General features: G+C 39.5%; 1 protein-coding gene across 1 annotated transcript in view; it reads left to right on the forward strand.

Annotated features, from left to right (window-relative positions):
* TTN (titin) overlaps nt 1–18,568 on the forward strand; it is a 326,833-nt gene that overhangs the window by 292,836 nt on the left and 15,429 nt on the right. The window contains 28 exon segments of the mRNA XM_040358499.1: nt 176–472; nt 690–977; nt 1,069–1,368; nt 1,454–1,756; nt 1,865–2,170; nt 2,257–4,023; nt 4,107–4,400; nt 5,132–5,419; nt 5,572–5,871; nt 5,953–8,019; nt 8,120–8,422; nt 8,751–9,056; nt 9,147–9,437; nt 9,532–9,831; nt 9,921–10,226; nt 11,311–11,616; nt 11,700–11,981; nt 12,103–12,696; nt 12,780–13,067; nt 13,160–13,459; nt 13,588–13,890; nt 14,054–14,356; nt 14,445–15,029; nt 16,094–16,399; nt 16,487–16,786; nt 16,885–17,460; nt 17,566–17,871; nt 17,961–18,554. Of these exon segments, the coding sequence (XP_040214433.1) occupies nt 176–472; nt 690–977; nt 1,069–1,368; nt 1,454–1,756; nt 1,865–2,170; nt 2,257–4,023; nt 4,107–4,400; nt 5,132–5,419; nt 5,572–5,871; nt 5,953–8,019; nt 8,120–8,422; nt 8,751–9,056; nt 9,147–9,437; nt 9,532–9,831; nt 9,921–10,226; nt 11,311–11,616; nt 11,700–11,981; nt 12,103–12,696; nt 12,780–13,067; nt 13,160–13,459; nt 13,588–13,890; nt 14,054–14,356; nt 14,445–15,029; nt 16,094–16,399; nt 16,487–16,786; nt 16,885–17,460; nt 17,566–17,871; nt 17,961–18,554 (12,759 nt within the window).

The raw sequence follows: 18,568 nt of genomic DNA on the forward strand, positions 1-18,568 counted from the left end.
TAACTAACTTACAGATTGCCTGCTGTATCACATATGCTTTAACAGAGCAAGCAATGGCTGATTTTAATGGCTGACAAAATGATAACAGCATAACATTTAAACAAAGATAGCAACATGCTACCTACTTTATGTTATAGAATAAATATGATTTTTAACTCTTGTCTTTCCTTTACAGAGCCTCCTAGAAATGTCCGTGTAACTGATATTACAAAAATTTCTGTGAACCTGGCATGGCAGAAACCAGCATACGATGGTGGCAGCAAAATCACTGGATACATTGTGGAAAAACGTGATCTGCCAAATGGTCGTTGGACCAAGGCCAGCTTTACCAATGTTATTGAGACACAGTTTAGTGTATCTGGATTGACTCAAGGCAATCAGTATGAATTCCGTGTCTTTGCCAAGAATGCAGTTGGTTCCATAAGTAACCCATCAGATGTTGCAGGACCCATCACTTGTGTTGATACATACGGTAAGGAAATTTAAAGTTCTACAGATTCTATGACTGAATTACTCAGATGCTGCATTTATGAATCATTTTTTACCACCATCTCATTGTTGAGCTAAGACATACTTGTAAGGAACAGTATATATAATATATATAGTACATATAATCACGTCTGATATATAGATATACAGATCAATATACTGCACTGTTATTATACTGTATATATATTATTGTTTTATAGGTGCACCTCAAATAGACGTACCACCAGAATACACAGATGTTGTGAAATGTAAGGCTGGAGTCGCTGTAAAACTGAAACTTGGCATTTCTGGCAAGCCATTGCCTGCTATTGAATGGTTCAAGAATGGAAAAGAAATACAAACCAGTGCTCAAATATCTATTGAAAACACCAGTGAGTTTTCATCAGTCCTCATTAAGGATGCTTCTCGTGTCAACACTGGACTTTATGAGCTTAAACTAAAGAATGCCATGGGTTCTGCTTCAGCTAGTATCCGAGTGCAAATGCTTGGTAAGTTTTTTTATTCTATAACATTCTCTCAGTGTTTTCTGTGCTCTTGAATTATTTTTTTGATCTTTCTGATTTTGTTCTGTCTATATAGACAAACCTGGCCCACCTACTGGACTTATACAGTTCAAGACAGTGACAGCTGAAAAGATTTCCTTCTCATGGGAGCCACCTGCTGATGACGGGGGAGCTAAAGTAACTCATTACATTGTAGAAAAGCGTGAAACAAGCAGAGTAGTGTGGTCATTAGTCTCAGAAAAGCATGAATTATGTTCGATAACGGTCACCAAACTAATTAAAGGAAATGAATACATCTTCCGTGTTAGAGGGGTGAACAAATATGGAGTTGGTGATCCTCTGGAGTCAGAACCTACAATAGCAAGAAATGCATTTGGTATGTAAAACAAATTAGGCTTCATGTAATGTGAGTTTTGTATGATTATATGAGTTGATACTTATAATTCTGTTTCATGTTTTAGTGACACCTGGTCCTCCAAGTATTCCTGAGGTTGCCACAATTACCAAAAATACTATGACTGTAACCTGGAGCAGGCCTACTGTGGATGGGGGAAGTGACATAAATGGATATTACCTTGAAAAACGCGATAAGAAGAGCTTAAGATGGCTCAAAGTAATTAAGGAATCCATCCGTGACACCAGACAGAAAGCCTCAGGACTTACAGAAGCCAGCGAATATCAGTTCCGTGTTTGTGCTATTAATGCAGCTGGCCAAGGTGCCTTCTCAGATGCATCTGATTTCTACAAAGCAGTTGATCCTATTGGTAAGGCATTATTATTAATATTATTCATATGAGTATCTTTGATGAACTTTTTTGTATTTATCACTAAATACTTAACTACTAAGTAAAACGTTTTCTTTTTTTCTTAAGACAAACCTGGACAAGCAACAAAACTTAAGATTGTGGATAGTACCAAATCATCAATCACTCTTAGCTGGACTAAGCCTGTATATGACGGTGGTAGCCCAACCACAAGCTATGTTGTGGAAGTTAGGGAAGGAGAGAGTGAAGAATGGACTGTCGTTAGTGCTAAAGGAGAAGTCAGAACTACTGAATATGTTGTTTCTCTTCTTAAACCTGGTGTTGACTACTACTTTAGAGTATCTGCTGTAAATGCTGCAGGCAAAGGAGAGCCTATTGAGATGACTGAACCTACCCAGGCAAAGGACATACTTGGTATGCAATGCTTCAGTGTTGTGGATTTTGGTAATGCAGTTATGTATGTTTTATTTTGCTAATGTTTTATTTGCTTGTGCTTACAGAGGAGCCTGAGATTGATCTTGACGTTGCATTGAGAACTTCTATTGTGGCAAAGGCTGGTGAAGATGTTCAGTTAATGATTCCCTTTAAAGGAAGACCTACTCCAACTGTGACATGGAGAAAGGGAGAGAAAAACATTGGCAATGACCCAAGATACAATATTCAGAACACAGAATCTTCAACATTAGTTGATATACCTAAAGTTACACGCCATGACACTGGCAAGTATGTTCTGACAATAGAAAATGGTGTTGGACAACCTAAATCTACATTTGTTTCAGTTAAGGTCCTTGACACCCCAGCAGAGTGTCAAAAGCTACAAATAAAGAATGTTGCACGCGGCACAGCTACACTGGTATGGGAACCACCACTCATAAATGGTGGAGCTGAAATCACTAATTATTTAATAGAAAAGAGAGATGCCACTAAGAGAGCCTGGGCAGCGGTCACAACAAAATGTTCTCATACATCATTCAAGTTAACGAATTTGTCAGAGAAAACAGCCTACTTCTTCAGAGTTCTTGCAGAAAATGAGAATGGTATAGGAGAACCGTGTGAAACAACAGAGCCAGTAAAAGCATCTGAAATTCCAGGACCAATAAGAGATCTAACAATGAGAGATTCCACTAAAACATCTGTTACTTTTGCTTGGAGCAAACCAGATTATGATGGTGGCAGCCTTATCAGTGAATATGTAGTGGAAAGCAAACTGAAGGATGAGAAAGACTGGTCACATGCAGGAACAAGCAAAGCATGTGAGTTTGAGGTCACTAAACTGAAGGAGCTTTCAGTTATGGAATTCAGAGTTTCAGCTAAGAATGAGAAAGGCCTCAGCGATGGTGTTATTATTGGGCCTATAACAGTTAAAGATTATGTTATTACACCTGAAGCTGACATATCTGAAATACTTGGAGGACAAATCACTGTACGCATTGGACACAATGTACATATTGAGCTACCATACAAGGGTAAACCTAGACCAACTATATCTTGGTTGAAGGACAATATTCCTCTTAAGGAAAGTGAACAAGTCAGGTTTAAGAAAACTGAAGCTAAACTTAGTCTTAGCATCAAGAATGTCAAGAAAGAAAATGGTGGCAAGTACACTTTAATCCTTGATAATGGCGTCGCTCGTAAGTCATATGTAATCACAGTAATAGCACTTGGTCCTCCTTCTAAACCAAAGGGACCTATAAGATTTGATGAGATAAGAGCTGACAGTGTAATTATATCATGGGATGTCCCAGATGATAATGGAGGAGGAGAAATTACATCATACAGCATTGAGAAGCGTGAAACTTCCCAGACCAACTGGAAAATGGTTTGCTCCAGTGTTGCCAGGACAACTTTCAAGATTCCAAATCTTGTTAAAGGAACAGAGTACCAGTTTAGAGTGCGTGCTGAAAACAGATATGGTGTGAGCCCACCACTAAACTCTCCTGATGTTATTGCCAAACATCAATTTAGACCACCAGGACCCCCAGGAAAGCCAGTTGTTTACAACGTTACAAGCGATGGAATGTCTATAACCTGGGATGCTCCAGTATATGATGGCGGCTCTGAAATTGCTGGCTTCCATGTTGAAAAGAAAGAAAGAAACAGCATACTCTGGCAACGTGTTAATACTTCACCTGTATCTAACAGGGAATACAGGTTTACTGGACTGATTGAAGGTCTGGATTACCAGTTCCGTGTATTGGCAGAAAATACTGCAGGCCTTAGCCCAGTAAGTGAGCCAAGCAAATTCACTTTGGCTGTCTCTCCTGTTGGTAAGTAATGCTAACCATTTGAATAATAGTTCAATAGATGGAAAATATGACTTGCAAAACTAATTGTCTTTTTGTGTTTTTAGATCCACCTGGAACACCTGACTATATTGATGTCACTAGAGAAACAGTTACTCTCAAATGGACTCCACCACTGCGTGATGGAGGCAGCAAGATTGTGGCCTACAGTATTGAGAAGCGCCAGGGCAAAGATCGCTGGCTTAGATGCAACTTTACAGATGTTTCCGAATGCCAGTACACAGTGACTGGACTAAGTCCAGGAGATCGGTTTGAATTTAGAATCATCGCCAGAAATGCTGTTGGTACAGTCAGCCCACCTTCACAGTCCTCTGGATACATTATGACTAGAGATGAAAGCAGTAAGCATTTTACAATTTTTATCACCAGTTCTTTTAAAGCGGAGGTCCCGCGAAAAAAAATAATATTAAAAGCCAGTAGCTACAAATACTGCAGCTGCTGACTTTTAATAAATGGACACTTACCTGTCCAGGGTGTCTGCGATGTCGGCAGCAGAAGATGAGCCAACGCTCATCTCTCGGCTGCCCCCGCCGCCATCCTCGGTGAGGGAATCAGGAAGTGAAGCCTTGCGGCTTCACTGCTCGGTTTCCTACTGCGCATGCACGAGTAGTGCGGCGTGTTCCCAGTGGTCCCCGCTGTCTCCTGGGACCAGTGTTTTTCCCAGAAGGCAGCAGGGAGGACGGGAAGTGGAGTGACTCCCGTGGGAGTCTCTCCCCGGAAGTGGGTGCAAATACCTGTATTATACAGGTATCTGCATCCCCCTCCCCTCTGAAAGGTGCCAAATGTGACACCCGGGGGGGGGGAGTTCCCAAAAAGCGGAATTTCCATTTTTGGGTGGACCTCCACTTTAAGACTCTCAAAATAAGCAAATAGTACATATCTAGCATAATAGATATAATGTTATATTTATTTTTCTAAACAAATCAATCTAACATATGTTTTAAAAAGCAAAGTAAATTATAGAAAAGTCAACTGCTTGATTTTTTTTTTCAGCTTATCAGTTGTCTGCCATGATATTTGATTTGTTTTTCAAAGCAATCTTCTAAGTTACATTATTTTTCTTTTTTCACAGTTGCTCCAAGTATTGAGTTTGGTCCTGAGCATTTTGAAGGACTTACTGTTAAGGCTGGAGAAAGTATCCGAGCTAAAGCTTTGATTAAAGGACGTCCAGTTCCTCAGGTTGTTTGGTTAAAAGATGGAAAAGAGATTGAAAAGAAACTTGGAGTTGAAATAAACACTGCAATTGGATACAGCACAATCTTTGTCAGAGACGCAACACGTGATCATCGCGGTGTATACTCTGTAGAGGCCAAGAATTCATCAGGAACCAAGAAGGAAGACATGACAATAAGGGTGCAAGGTAAGATGAAAATCCATAGTCTACAAGATGAACATGTAATTTACCACATACTGTACAAGGATGCCTGTTACCAGCTTTAACACACATCTAAAATCAAACAATCCAAAAAATTCAAAACTTTTAATTATATTTCTGAATGTCTTTTTACACAGACACACCTGGACCTGTAGGTGGACCTATAAGATTCAGCAACATCAGTGGGGAAAAGTTGACCTTATGGTGGGATCCACCTGCCAATGATGGCTGTGCTGTAATAACTCATTATGTTATTGAAAAACGTGAGACAAGCAGATTGTCCTGGGCTCAAGTTACTGACCAGTGTGAAGCCTGCTCATACACTGTTACAAAATTGATCAAAGGAAATGAATACCAATTCCGCATTTCTGCAGCAAATAAGTTTGGTGTTGGCAAACCTCTTGACTCAGATCCAGTTATTGCACAAATACAATACAGTAAGTAGGTTATTATTTTATTTCTGGATGAATCATTATACATGACCATTATAATTCATCACTTTCTTGCTTTTTCAACAGCTGTTCCTGATGCACCTGGAGTGCCAGATTCTACTCATGTCACTGGTGACAGCATAACTGTAACATGGGCAAGACCAAAATCTGATGGTGGCAATGAAATCAAGCATTATATCTTAGAAAGGAGAGAGAAAAAGAGTCTGCGCTGGGTTAAAGTGTCCAGTAAGAAGCCCATCACTGAGACCAGATACAGAGTAACCGGCCTGGTTGAAGGAAATGAATATGAATTCCGTGCAATAGCTGAAAATAATGCAGGAGTTAGTGAGCCAAGTGGAGTGTCTAGGTTAATTAAATGCAAAGAGCCTGTGAATCCACCTAGCGCACCCAGCATTGTTAAAGTAAGCGATACCACAAAGACATCCGTAAGCTTGGAATGGACCAAACCTGCATATGATGGTGGCATGGAGATCATTGGTTACATCATTGAAATGTGCAAGGCTGATCTTGGTGAATGGCATAAAGTCAATGCCGAGGCTGTGGTTGCCACAAAATACACAGTTGTTGACCTTGAGGCTGGTGAAAATTACAAATTCAGAGTCTCTGCAGTCAATGGAGCAGGAAAAGGAGACAGCTGTGAAGTACCTGCTACAGTACTAACTTCAGATAGATTGACATCCCCAGAAATTGATATTGATGCCAACTTTAAGCAGACCCATATTGTTAGGGCTGGTGCAAGCATCCGTCTCTTCATTGCTTTTAAAGGAAGACCTACACCAACTGCAATCTGGACAAAACCAGACTCTGACCTTAGTGTGAGAGCTGATATTCAAACTACAGACTCATTTAGCACCTTGACAGTGGAAGACTGTAACAGATATGATGCAGGAAAATACACTTTCACTGTGGAAAATAACAGTGGAAGCAAGTCTATTACATTTACTGTTAAAGTGCTGGATTCTCCTGGTCCACCAGGCCCTATTACATTCAAAGATGTCACAAGAGGATCTATTACATTACTGTGGGATGCTCCACTCACTGATGGAGGTGCACGTATCCACCATTATGTAGTGGAAAGAAGAGAAGCTAGCCGACGCAGCTGGCAAGTAGTTAGTGAGAAATGCTCTAGACAGATTATTAAGGTTTCAGATCTTTTGGAAGGTCAGCCATACTATTTCCGAGTTTCTGCTGAAAATGAATATGGTGTTGGTGTGCATTATGAAACACCAGAGCCTATTGTAGCCACTGAAGAACCAGCACCACCAAAGAGATTAGACATTGTAGATACAAGCAAATCTTCAGTAACTCTGGCTTGGCTAAAACCTGAACATGATGGTGGAAGTCGTATATCTTCCTACCTGATTGAAATGAAACAGAAGGGATCTGACCACTGGATTGAAGCAGGGCAAACAAAACATTTAACTCTGACCATTGATAACCTCACAGAAAATACTGAATACGAGTTCCGTGTTCGTGCAAAGAATGATGCTGGTTACAGTGAGTCTAGGGAAGCCTTCTCATCTGTTATTATCAAGGAGCCTCAGATTGAGCCTACAGCTGATCTTAGTGGCATCACCAGACAGCTGATAACCTGCAAAGCAGGAAGCAATTTCACAATTGATATTCCAATTAGTGGACGTCCAGTACCAAAGGTAACATGGAAACTTGAAGAAATGAGACTCAAGGAAACAGACAGGGTAACCATCAAGACAACAAAGGACAGAACCACTTTGACTGTTAAAGACAGCATGAGAGGTGACTCCGGTAAATACTATTTGACACTTGAAAATACAGCTGGTGTTAAAACATTCACTGTCACAGTAATCGTGATTGGTAGACCAGGAGCTGCCACAGGTCCTATTGAGGTATCGTCTGTATCTGCTGAGTCATGTGTACTGACCTGGGCTGAACCTGAAGATGATGGCGGAACTGATATCACAAATTACATTGTTGAAAAGCGGGAATCCGGTACAACAGCATGGCAACTTGTTAACTCCAGTGTAAAACGCACACAGATTAAAGTTACCCACCTCACAAAATACATGGAATACACTTTCCGTGTCAGTGCAGAAAACAGATTTGGTGTCAGCAAGCCTGTTGAATCCACTCCTATTGTAGCTGAACATCCTTTCGGTAAGAAAATGTTTAATCTACTTACCTGTAACATTGTCTTAGTTTTTCTGTTTATTTGAATATCAGAGTAATGACACATCACTCTTTTCTCATTTATTAGTACCACCAAGTCCACCAACAAGACCAGAAGTATACTCTGTGTCTGCCAATGCAATGGGCATTAAATGGGAAGAACCATACCATGATGGCGGAAGCAAAGTTACAGGGTACTGGATTGAAAAGAAAGAGCGCAATACCATTCTATGGGTAAAAGATAACAAAATCCCATGCTTTGAATGTAACTACAAAGTCACATCATTGGTTGAAGGTCTGGAGTACCAGTTCAGAGTCTATGCCCTGAATGCTGCTGGTATTAGCAAAGCCAGTGAAGCTTCAAGACCTGTAATGGCACAAAATCCTGTTGGTAAGTTTACAGTAATGAGATTGCAGATTTACTTAGGGCTTAGTTTTTATTGAATAAAGCTGAATTTGTGGAACATTGATCTTAACAGAAAACATATCATGCATTTGCTTTTATTACCAATGGGCTTTATTTTGTGTTTAATATAATATAAATAACTACTCTTTTAGGATATTGGGTTTGGAGTTCATTATTTTGGTGATCTTCTTAAAATATAAAGAAGGATAAACATGAGTGGGTTACTGTTTTACATATTTTTCCATGTTGCCATCATTCTTCACACCATCATTTGGTTCTTCTGCAGTATAAACATTTTTTATTTAATTTATAGATCCACCTGGAAAACCAGAAGTGACAGATGTTACAAGATCCTCGGTTTCACTGAGCTGGACTGCTCCACTTTATGATGGTGGCAGCAAAGTTGTTGGCTATATTGTAGAACGCAAGCCTTTCAATGAAACTGGAGATGGTCGCTGGCTTAAGTGCAATTATACCACAATTTCAGAAAACAGCTTCACTGTCACAGCTTTAAGTGAAGGAGAGGTTTATGAATTCCGTGTACTTGCTAAGAATGCCTCTGGTGTGATAAGTGCCCCATCACAGTCTACAGGTGCTGTAACTTGCAAAGATGAATACTGTAAGTATACATATTATATTATATAACATTGTCAATGGTCTAAGTACATATCCCTATTCTATTAACAATCATTTTAAATGTTACTTTTAGCACCACCCAAAGCTGAACTTGACAGCAAACTTCAGGGAGATATTGTTACCGTAAGAGCTGGCTCTGATCTTGTACTTGATGCATCTATTGGTGGCAAACCTGAACCAAAGGTCTTCTGGTCAAAGGGAGATAAGGAACTTGAGCTCTGTGAGAAGATCAACCTACAATACACCAGCAAACGTGCTCTAGCAATTGTTAAGTTCTGTGACAGAAGTGATACTGGCAAATATACTTTGACAGTTAAGAATGCAAGTGGAACAAAATCTGTTTCTGTTCTTGTCAAAGTACTTGGTAAGTATGCTTACAGAATGCCTAACATAGTATGTATCTGAGTCACCATAATAAAAATAATTTTATTGACATTTGTTCATATTCTTTTGTTTAGACTCTCCAGGTGCATGTGCAGGAAAAATTACTATCAGTAGAGTAACAGACGAAAAATGCACACTTGCTTGGAATCCAACACAAGAAGATGGCGGTGCGGAGACCACCCACTACATTGTGGAAAGACGTGAGACTAGCCGACTCAACTGGGTAATTGTGGAACCTGAATGCCAGACACTTTCATGCAATGTGACAAGACTGATTAAGAACAACGAGTATATATTCCGTGTGAGAGCAGTAAACAAATATGGACCAGGCGTCCCGCTGGAGTCTGAACCCATCATTGCAAGAAATTCATTCAGTAAGTAGGAACAAGCAAAAAAATACATACATGGCTTTTTTTTCCACATTAGAATTTACAAATGTTTTAATATTCTTTTTTTGAAACAGCTATCCCATCACCACCTGGTGCACCAGAGGCTGTTGGTGTTGGAAAGGACCATATAATAATTCAGTGGCTCAAACCTGAATCAGATGGTGGCAGTGAAATCAGCACATACATCGTTGATAAGCGAGAGAAAAAGAGTGTGAGATGGACAAGAGTCAACAAAGATTATACCATTTATGACACACGTCTGAAAGTTACTAACTTACTCGAAGGAAGTGAATACCAATTCCGTGTCAGTGCAGTAAATGCTGCTGGAAACAGTGAACCTAGCGATTCCTCTCCATACATCCTGTGCAAAGATCCTTCATGTAAGATTTCATTTATTTGTATATTCATGTATACATTCTTTACAAAAATATTTTTATCACAAGTCTGGAAAATAAAAACACTTGCTAGTGATTCCAGAAGATGTAGAACAAAAACCTGTATAGAGAGAAATATAATCACTGTCATTGATGTACTCCTTTTGAAAATGCTAGCATGCAGCAGGCAAAGTCAGGGTGAAGTCTGAAAACACGATCAGCATGCTTATCTCAGATCAGTTTGGATGTTATTAAATTAACATGGCAACTAGCATTTTCCTCAGTATAAGTTTCCTTTAATACACATACTGTACACACACCATAGGTGTGCACAGCCTATTGCATTAAGGTGTGTACCACAAAGCTTAAACATATTTATGTGTCTGGATGTGTATATATACTGACAGCAGAGCAACAGAGGGTGTCAGTAGGGTAGAGATTTGTGTCAGTAGGGCAGTGGCAATAGTTTTTATCTTTATTTTTTTTACAATTTTTTTAGGAGCCCAATTACGAGCCTTTAGTGAAATAGCAGGGATCTAAACAGGGGGAACCTGCACCACACAGGGTGATTAGGGTGTGCCCAGGCACACCTGACACATCCTGTGCGCATGCCTATGACACACACATATAGAATTTGAAGTTGAAATTTCACCTTAACAAATATGATGGAGGCCTGCTTGACACTGGTACTAAATATGACTGCAACTATTAGAGGATAGGGAATGATGAGAAATCTCTCCAATGGCAAAAGCACAAACACATTTTAGTAGAGTGAGGAAGGGTTGGAACTTTTCAGTTTTTCTTATCATTATCTGTTCCCTCCTGTCCAATTGATGACAGTTTGCCCCATTTTTTTTGCACGGATAACAGGGGGGATATGAGCCAAATCTCCTCAGGAAGTAAGAATAAAAGCCTGCCAGGAATGTTAATTTCTATCCAAAATTACAGATAAGAGCTAATACTCAAAAAGTTATTTAACTTAGGCAAATATCTCTGTTCGAGACCAGCCCTCTATAGACCAGTTCATTGATAGTTATAAAGGCATAATTTTACTTAGGTACAATTGTTATTGTTTTTCACTTTTTTTCAGATGTCCCAGCAGCCCCATCTTTTCCAAGAGTCGTGGACACCACAAAAACTAGCATCAGCTTGGCATGGTCTAAGCCTTTGTATGATGGAGGTTCTGATATTTTAGGCTATGTTCTTGAGGTACAAGAAGAAGGCACTGAGCAGTGGTATAGACCACATACAACTGCCCTACTTAGAAATCCAGAATTCACACTAACAGGCCTAAAGACAAGCCATAAGTACAAGTTCAGAGTTGCTGCTTCCAATGCAAATGGCACAAGTGACGTCAGTGAATCATCTGCTGAAATTGAACCAGTTGAAAGAATAGGTATGTGTACATTTATAAATGATCAACTTTGTGACCATAGTAGTGTGGTGACCTTCATTTATTGCTGTCTTATTTTTTGTTAGAAATTCCTGACCTGGAACTTGCTGATGACCTTAAGAAGATTGTTACAGTCAGGGCAGGTGGCTCATTGCGTCTCATGGTATCTGTTTCTGGAAGGCCATCTCCCGTTATCACATGGAGAAAGGAAGGTGTTGACCTAGCAAGCCGAGCCATGATTGATATTACAGACAGCTATACTCTACTTGTGGTTGAGAAAGTAAACCGATATGATGCTGGAAAATATGTTATTGAGGCAGTTAACCAGTCTGGCAAAAAATCTGCAACAGTTGTTGTCAAAGTTTATGGTAAGATACAAATTCTAATTTGTTCATATCCAAGCAAATAATATGTTTTCTAACTAGCTGTGTCATGTGTAAATGTCTTACAGTTCTAGAAAATTTAAACTTGTGCTTACTCACTTCATAGATTCACCTGGCCCATGTGGTGCAGTGAAAGTCAAAGAAGTTTCAAGAGATTCTATCACAATTACTTGGGATGTGCCTGCCTTGGATGGTGGAGCCCCAGTAAACAACTACATCATTGAAAGGCGTGAAGCTGCTATGAGAGCCTTCAAGACCGTTACTACAAAATGTAATAAGACCATTTACAGAATCACTGGACTTCAAGAAGGCCTGATGTACTACTTCAGAGTTTTGCCAGAGAACATTTATGGAATTGGTGAACCATGTGAAACATCTGATGCAGTTTTAGTGTCCGAAGTTCCAATGGTGCCACAGAAACTTGAAGTAGTTGACATTACTAAATCCACAGTAGCTCTAAAATGGGAGAAGCCTCTCCATGATGGAGGTAGCAGACTAACAGGTTATGTAATTGAAGCTTGCAGAGCTGGGACAGAGAAATGGATGAAGGTGGCAACACTGAAACCAACAGTTCTTGATTATACTATCACATCACTTAATGATGGTGAACAATATTTGTTCAGAGTGAGAGCACAAAACCAGAAGGGTGTATCTGAACCACGGGAGATAGTAACTGCAGTGACTGTACAAGATCAGAAAGGTACAGTAGAAAGAAGTCACATTTTATATCATATGAATGCATTTAATTGCGTAAAATGACTTACTTTTTTTGTCTTCTTATAGTCCTGCCATCCATTGATCTTGCTGGAATACCTCAGAAGACTCTGCATGTACCATCTGGCAGACCAATTGAGCTTGCCATACCTATACATGGACGTCCACCTCCAGCAGTTGCATGGTTTTTTGATGGTTCCAGGATAAAAGAGGTTGACCGCGTTAAGATTGAAACTGTAAATAAGGTAGCTAAACTAACAATTAGAGAGACGACAATCAATGACACAGGAGATTATACACTTGAACTTAAGAACACAACTGGTACAGTTACAGAGACAATTAAAGTAATCATTCTTGGTGAGTATATATCAAGAAACATTAACTTGTACCTTTTGATTGTTTTAAGTTGATCACAGTAATAAATATAATTATTGTTTATGTCACTACAGACAAGCCTGGGCCTCCCATTGGACCAATTGTCATTGATGAAACTGATGCCACTTCTGTTTCTATTTCTTGGGAACCACCACTGATGGATGGTGGTGCTACAATCAGTAGCTATGTTGTGGAACAACGTGATGCTCACCGTCCAGGATGGTTACCTGTTTCTGAGTCTGTTACAAGAACAATGTTCAAATTTACTAGACTCACTGAAGGCACAGAATACGTATTTAGAGTGGCAGCTACCAATCGCTTTGGCATTGGTTCCTTCTTGCAGTCAGAAGTTGTAGAGTGCAAGAGCAGAATAAGTAAGTAACAGAAACAGTTCTAATTTCTAACATGCCCTTAAGTTACAAATGCAATAGTATATATTTGTCATTAATCATTTGTAAATTAGGCTTGTTATGTCTTGTATAACTATGTCTGCTTTTTTCAGGTATTCCTGGACCATCTGAGACTCCACAAGTGTTTGATGTGTCCCGTGATGGCATGACTATTACTTGGAATCCACCAGATGAAGATGGAGGATCACAGATTGTTGGTTACATTATTGAACGCAAAGAGGTCAGAGCTGATCGTTGGGTGCGTGCAAATAAAGTACCAGTGACAATGACACGCTACAGATCTACTGGACTTATTGAAGGCTTGGAATACGAACATCGTGTTACAGCTATAAATGCAAGAGGAGCTGGAAAGCCAAGTCGTCCATCTAAATCTGCAGTTGCAATGGATCCAATAGGTAAATGAAATGGAAAATGTAAATATGCAGCTTATCTTTTCACGCACATTATGTTGAAAAGATCAATATCGCAAACAGCCTAGTTTAAACAATGTTCATTTTATATCATAACAACCCTGTGAATACTTTTTACGATTTGGTAACTTTTACTTATGTTTTACAGCTCCTCCTGCCAAGCCTCAGAATCCAAGAGTTACTGACACTACAAGAACATCTGTTTCTCTTGCATGGAGTCCACCAGAAGAAGAAGGAGGATCAAAGGTCACTGGCTACTTGATTGAAATGCAAAAGGTTGACCAATACGAATGGACCAAATGTAATACTACTCCAACCAAGATATGTGAATACACACTTACGCACCTTCCACAAGGAGCAGAATACAGGTTCCATGTACTTGCATGCAATGCTGGAGGACCAGGGGAACCAGCTGATGTTCCAGGAACTGTAAAAATCACTGAAATGCTTGGTAAGACATTTAAACTGCATGATCATTTTTAATAATTTGCTTAATAAGCCAGTAAAAAATTTGCATTAAAATGTATTTCCATTTCTAGCATATCCTGACTACGAACTGGATGAGAAGTACCAGGAAGGTCTGGTTGTAAGACAAGGCAGTGCAATTAGGATAACAATACCAATAAAAGGCAAGCCTATCCCAGTTTGCAAATGGACCAAGGAGGGTCGGGATGTAAGCAAGAGAGCTATGATTGCTACTTCTGATACACACACTGAACTTGTCATTAAGGATGCTGTCAAAGAGGACTCTGGATCTTATGACCTATTGCTTGAAAACAAATGTGGCAAAAAGGTGGTTTATATTAAAGTTAAAGTTATTGGAAGCCCAGACCCACCAGTAGGTCCTCTGGAATATGACGACATACAGGCACGCTCTGTAAGAGTGAGCTGGAGAGCTCCTGCTGATGACGGTGGCTCTGATATCTTTGGGTACATTGTTGAAAGACGAGAAGTGCCAAAAGCAGCTTGGTATACAATTGATTCAAGAGTAAAAGGAACGTCATTGGTGGTCAAGGGACTTAAGGAAAATTTTGAATATCATTTCCGAGTTTCATGTGAAAACCAGTTTGGCATTAGTCGTTCACTGAAATCAGAGGAACCTGCTGTACCGAAAACACCTTTGAGTAAGTATTAATGTTAACATCATTATACCTTAACAGCAACGTTAATGCAGACTTCTTCAAAATACAGTTTTCTTTAACCACGTCAGCCCCGGGAAGGTTTTACCCCTTTAATGACCAGGCCATTTTTTGCGATATGGCACGGCGTTACTTTAACTGACAGTTGCGCGGTCATGCGACGATATACCCAATTGAAATTTACATACATTTTTTTTCTACAAATTGAGCTTTCTTTTGGTGGTATTTGATCACCTCTGTAGTTTTTTTACACCATAAACAAAAAAAGACAGACAATTTTGAAAAAAACAAACAATATTTTTTACTTTCTGCTATAAAACATATCCAATAAAAAAAAAAATCTAATTTCTTCAAAAATGTGGCCAATATGTATTCAGCTACATACTTTTGGTAAAAAAAAATCCCAATAACCGTATGTTGATTGGTTTGCACAAAAGTTATTGCGTCTACAAACTATGGGATATTTTTATGCCATTTTAATTTATTTATTTATTTATTTTACTAATAATGGTGGCAATAAGCATTTTTCAGCGGGATTGCGGCAGCCAAATCGGACACTAAATTACACTTTTGATGCTTTTTTGGGAGCCAGTGACATTATTACAGTGATCAGTGCTAAAAATATGCACTCTCCTGTACCAATGACACTAGCAGGGAAGGGGTTAACATCAGGGGCGATCAAAGGGTTAAGTGTGTTCCTACTTGATGCTTACTAACTGTGTGGGGGATGTTCTGACTGGATGAAGACAGAGATCGGTGTTCCTGCTTAGCAGGAACACAAGATCTCCATTTCTTCCCTGTTAGAACGGCGATCTGCCTTGATTAGATTGCAAGAATATCACAGGAAGAATGAGGTCAGTGCACAGTGTTTCAAACAATGTGAAAAACCAGCCACCTCTTTGCGAACAGGCAAAGGGAAGGAAATGTATTTTCTGAGGTTCTCTGAAGTTTTCTTAGTAGCAGAGTCTTATGCAGTAATGAAAAACTCTGTGAAATGTGTACTGATTCATGTATGAACATATTGTAATTATGCAACATTTGAATTGCAGATGTACCAGAGCCCCCAAACAATGCACCAGAAATTGTCGATGCCACAAAGAGCTCAGTCAGCTTGTCTTGGTCTCGTCCCAAAGATGATGGTGGTTCTCGTGTCACAGGATACTATATTGACCGCAAAGAGACAACTACAGATAAATGGGTTAGACATAATAAGACACATATTACTACAACTATGTACACCATCACTGGACTTGTACCTGATGCTGAATATCAGTTCCGTATTATTGCACAAAATGACATTGGTTTGAGTGAGCCAAGTCCATCCTCTGACTCAGTGGTTTGCAAGGATCCATTTGGTAAGCAGAATGACATCTTGGTAACATTTTTAAAACAAAGCAATGTAAGCCATTGCCACAATGCTGAAAGTTTCTAATTTTCCACAGATAAACCAAGCCAACCAGGTGAAATTGAAGTAACATCTGTATCAAAGGACAGTATAACAATACAATGGGAAAAACCAGAGTGTGATGGGGGAAAAGAGATACTTGGATACTGGGTTGAATACCGCCAGTCTGGAGACAGTGCTTGGAAGAAATGTAATAAAGAACGTATCAAAGACCGGCAGTTTACTATGGGTGGCTTATTGGAAGCTGCTGAATATGAATTTAGAGTTTTTGCAGAAAATGAAACTGGTATCAGCAGACCTCGCAGAACAGCAATGACAGTGAAGACTAAACTTACCTGTGAGTTTGACTTCAAATTTAAAAAAAAAAGTTTTCATCATAATTTGTAGTTTAATATGTTCTGTATGCTTAAATATTTTGCAATCATCTTTACACAGCTGGAGAAGCTCCAGGTCTAAGACAAGAAATAAAGGAGGTCACTACCAAACTGGGTGAAAGTGGAAAACTAACTTGCCAGATTGTTGGAAGACCACTACCTGACATCAAATGGTTCCGCTTTGGCAAAGAGCTGGTACAAAGCCGCAAATATAAAATGTCTTCAGATGGACGTAACCACTCACTTACAGTGTTAACAGAAGAACAGGAAGATGAAGGCTTGTACACTTGTGTGGCCGTCAACGATGCTGGAGAAATTGAAACCAGTGGTAAACTTCTTTTGGAAGCTGTTCCTCAGTTCCATCCTGGATTCCCTCTGAAGGAGAAATACTATGCTGGTGTAGGTACAACTCTTCGCCTCCATGTAGCTTACATTGGACGTCCAGTACCCGCCATTACTTGGTATTATGGAAAGAAGCCTTTGAAATCTTCTGAAAATATCACCATTGAGAATACAGAACATTATACACACCTTGTTATTAAGAATGTGCAACACAAGAGCAATGCTGGCAAATACAAGGTACAGCTGGGCAACACATTTGGAACTGTTGACACTATACTAAATGTAGAAATACAAGGTAAATATCTGCTCATAAAAAGTTATTTGTGAATATTTGCTTGTAAAAAGCTACTTGTTCATGCCAGGTATATTACTCACAACTGTATTATTTTCATGTCTACAGATAAACCAGACAAGCCCACAGGCCCACTTGTTGTTGATGCTTTGCTGAAGAATTCTGTCGTAATCAGCTGGAAACCACCAGAAGATGATGGTGGATCAATGGTGACTAACTATGTTGTTGAACGCAGGGAAGCTAAGGAAGGTGAAGAATGGCATCTAGTGTCTTCTGCTATTTCTGGTACCACCTGCAGAATTGTTAACCTTAATGAAAATGCTGGCTATTACTTCCGAGTATCAGCACAGAACTTGTATGGTGTCAGTGACCCATTGGAGATTCCATCTATTGTTGTAATCAAGAGTCCATTTGGTAAGCACCACTAAATGAAAGTTACTATGTTCAGTTAATTGCCAGAAAAAAAATGAACACTGACACTAAATGATTACTTTTTTTTACAGAAAAACCAGGACAACCAGCAAAACCGGTGGTTACAGCTGTCACAAAAGATTCCTGTGTGGTGTCATGGAGGCCACCAGCTAGTGATGGCGGAGCCAAGATAACAAATTACTACCTTGAGAAACGTGAGAAGAAGCAGAACAAATGGATCTCTGTAACAACAGAGGACATTCGTGAGACAGTTTATTCTGTCATGGGTCTTATTGAAGATCTTGAATATGAGTTCCGCATCAAATGTGAAAACCTTGGAGGAGAAAGTGAATGGAGTGATACCTCTGATCCTATTGTACCTAAATCTGATGTACCTATTCGTGCTCCTCAGTTTAAGGAAGAACTGAGAAACCTTAATGTGAAGTACAGAAGCACTGCTACCTTTGTGTGCAAGATTGTTGGTCATCCCAAGCCAGTTGTGAAATGGTTCAAGCAAGGTAAAGAGATCCAACCAGATGGAGAGAAGATTAAACTGCAAGAATTCAAGGGAGGATACTATCAGCTTGTCATTACAAATGTCTTTGCGGATGATTCCACAGTCTACCAAGTCAGAGCCACTAACCAAGGAGGGTCTATTTCTGCTACAGCTTCCTTGGATGTGGAAGGTAAGCATAGCATA

Source organism: Rana temporaria, chromosome 6, assembly GCF_905171775.1.
Source record: "Rana temporaria chromosome 6, aRanTem1.1, whole genome shotgun sequence".
Lineage (NCBI taxonomy): Eukaryota > Metazoa > Chordata > Amphibia > Anura > Ranidae > Rana > Rana temporaria.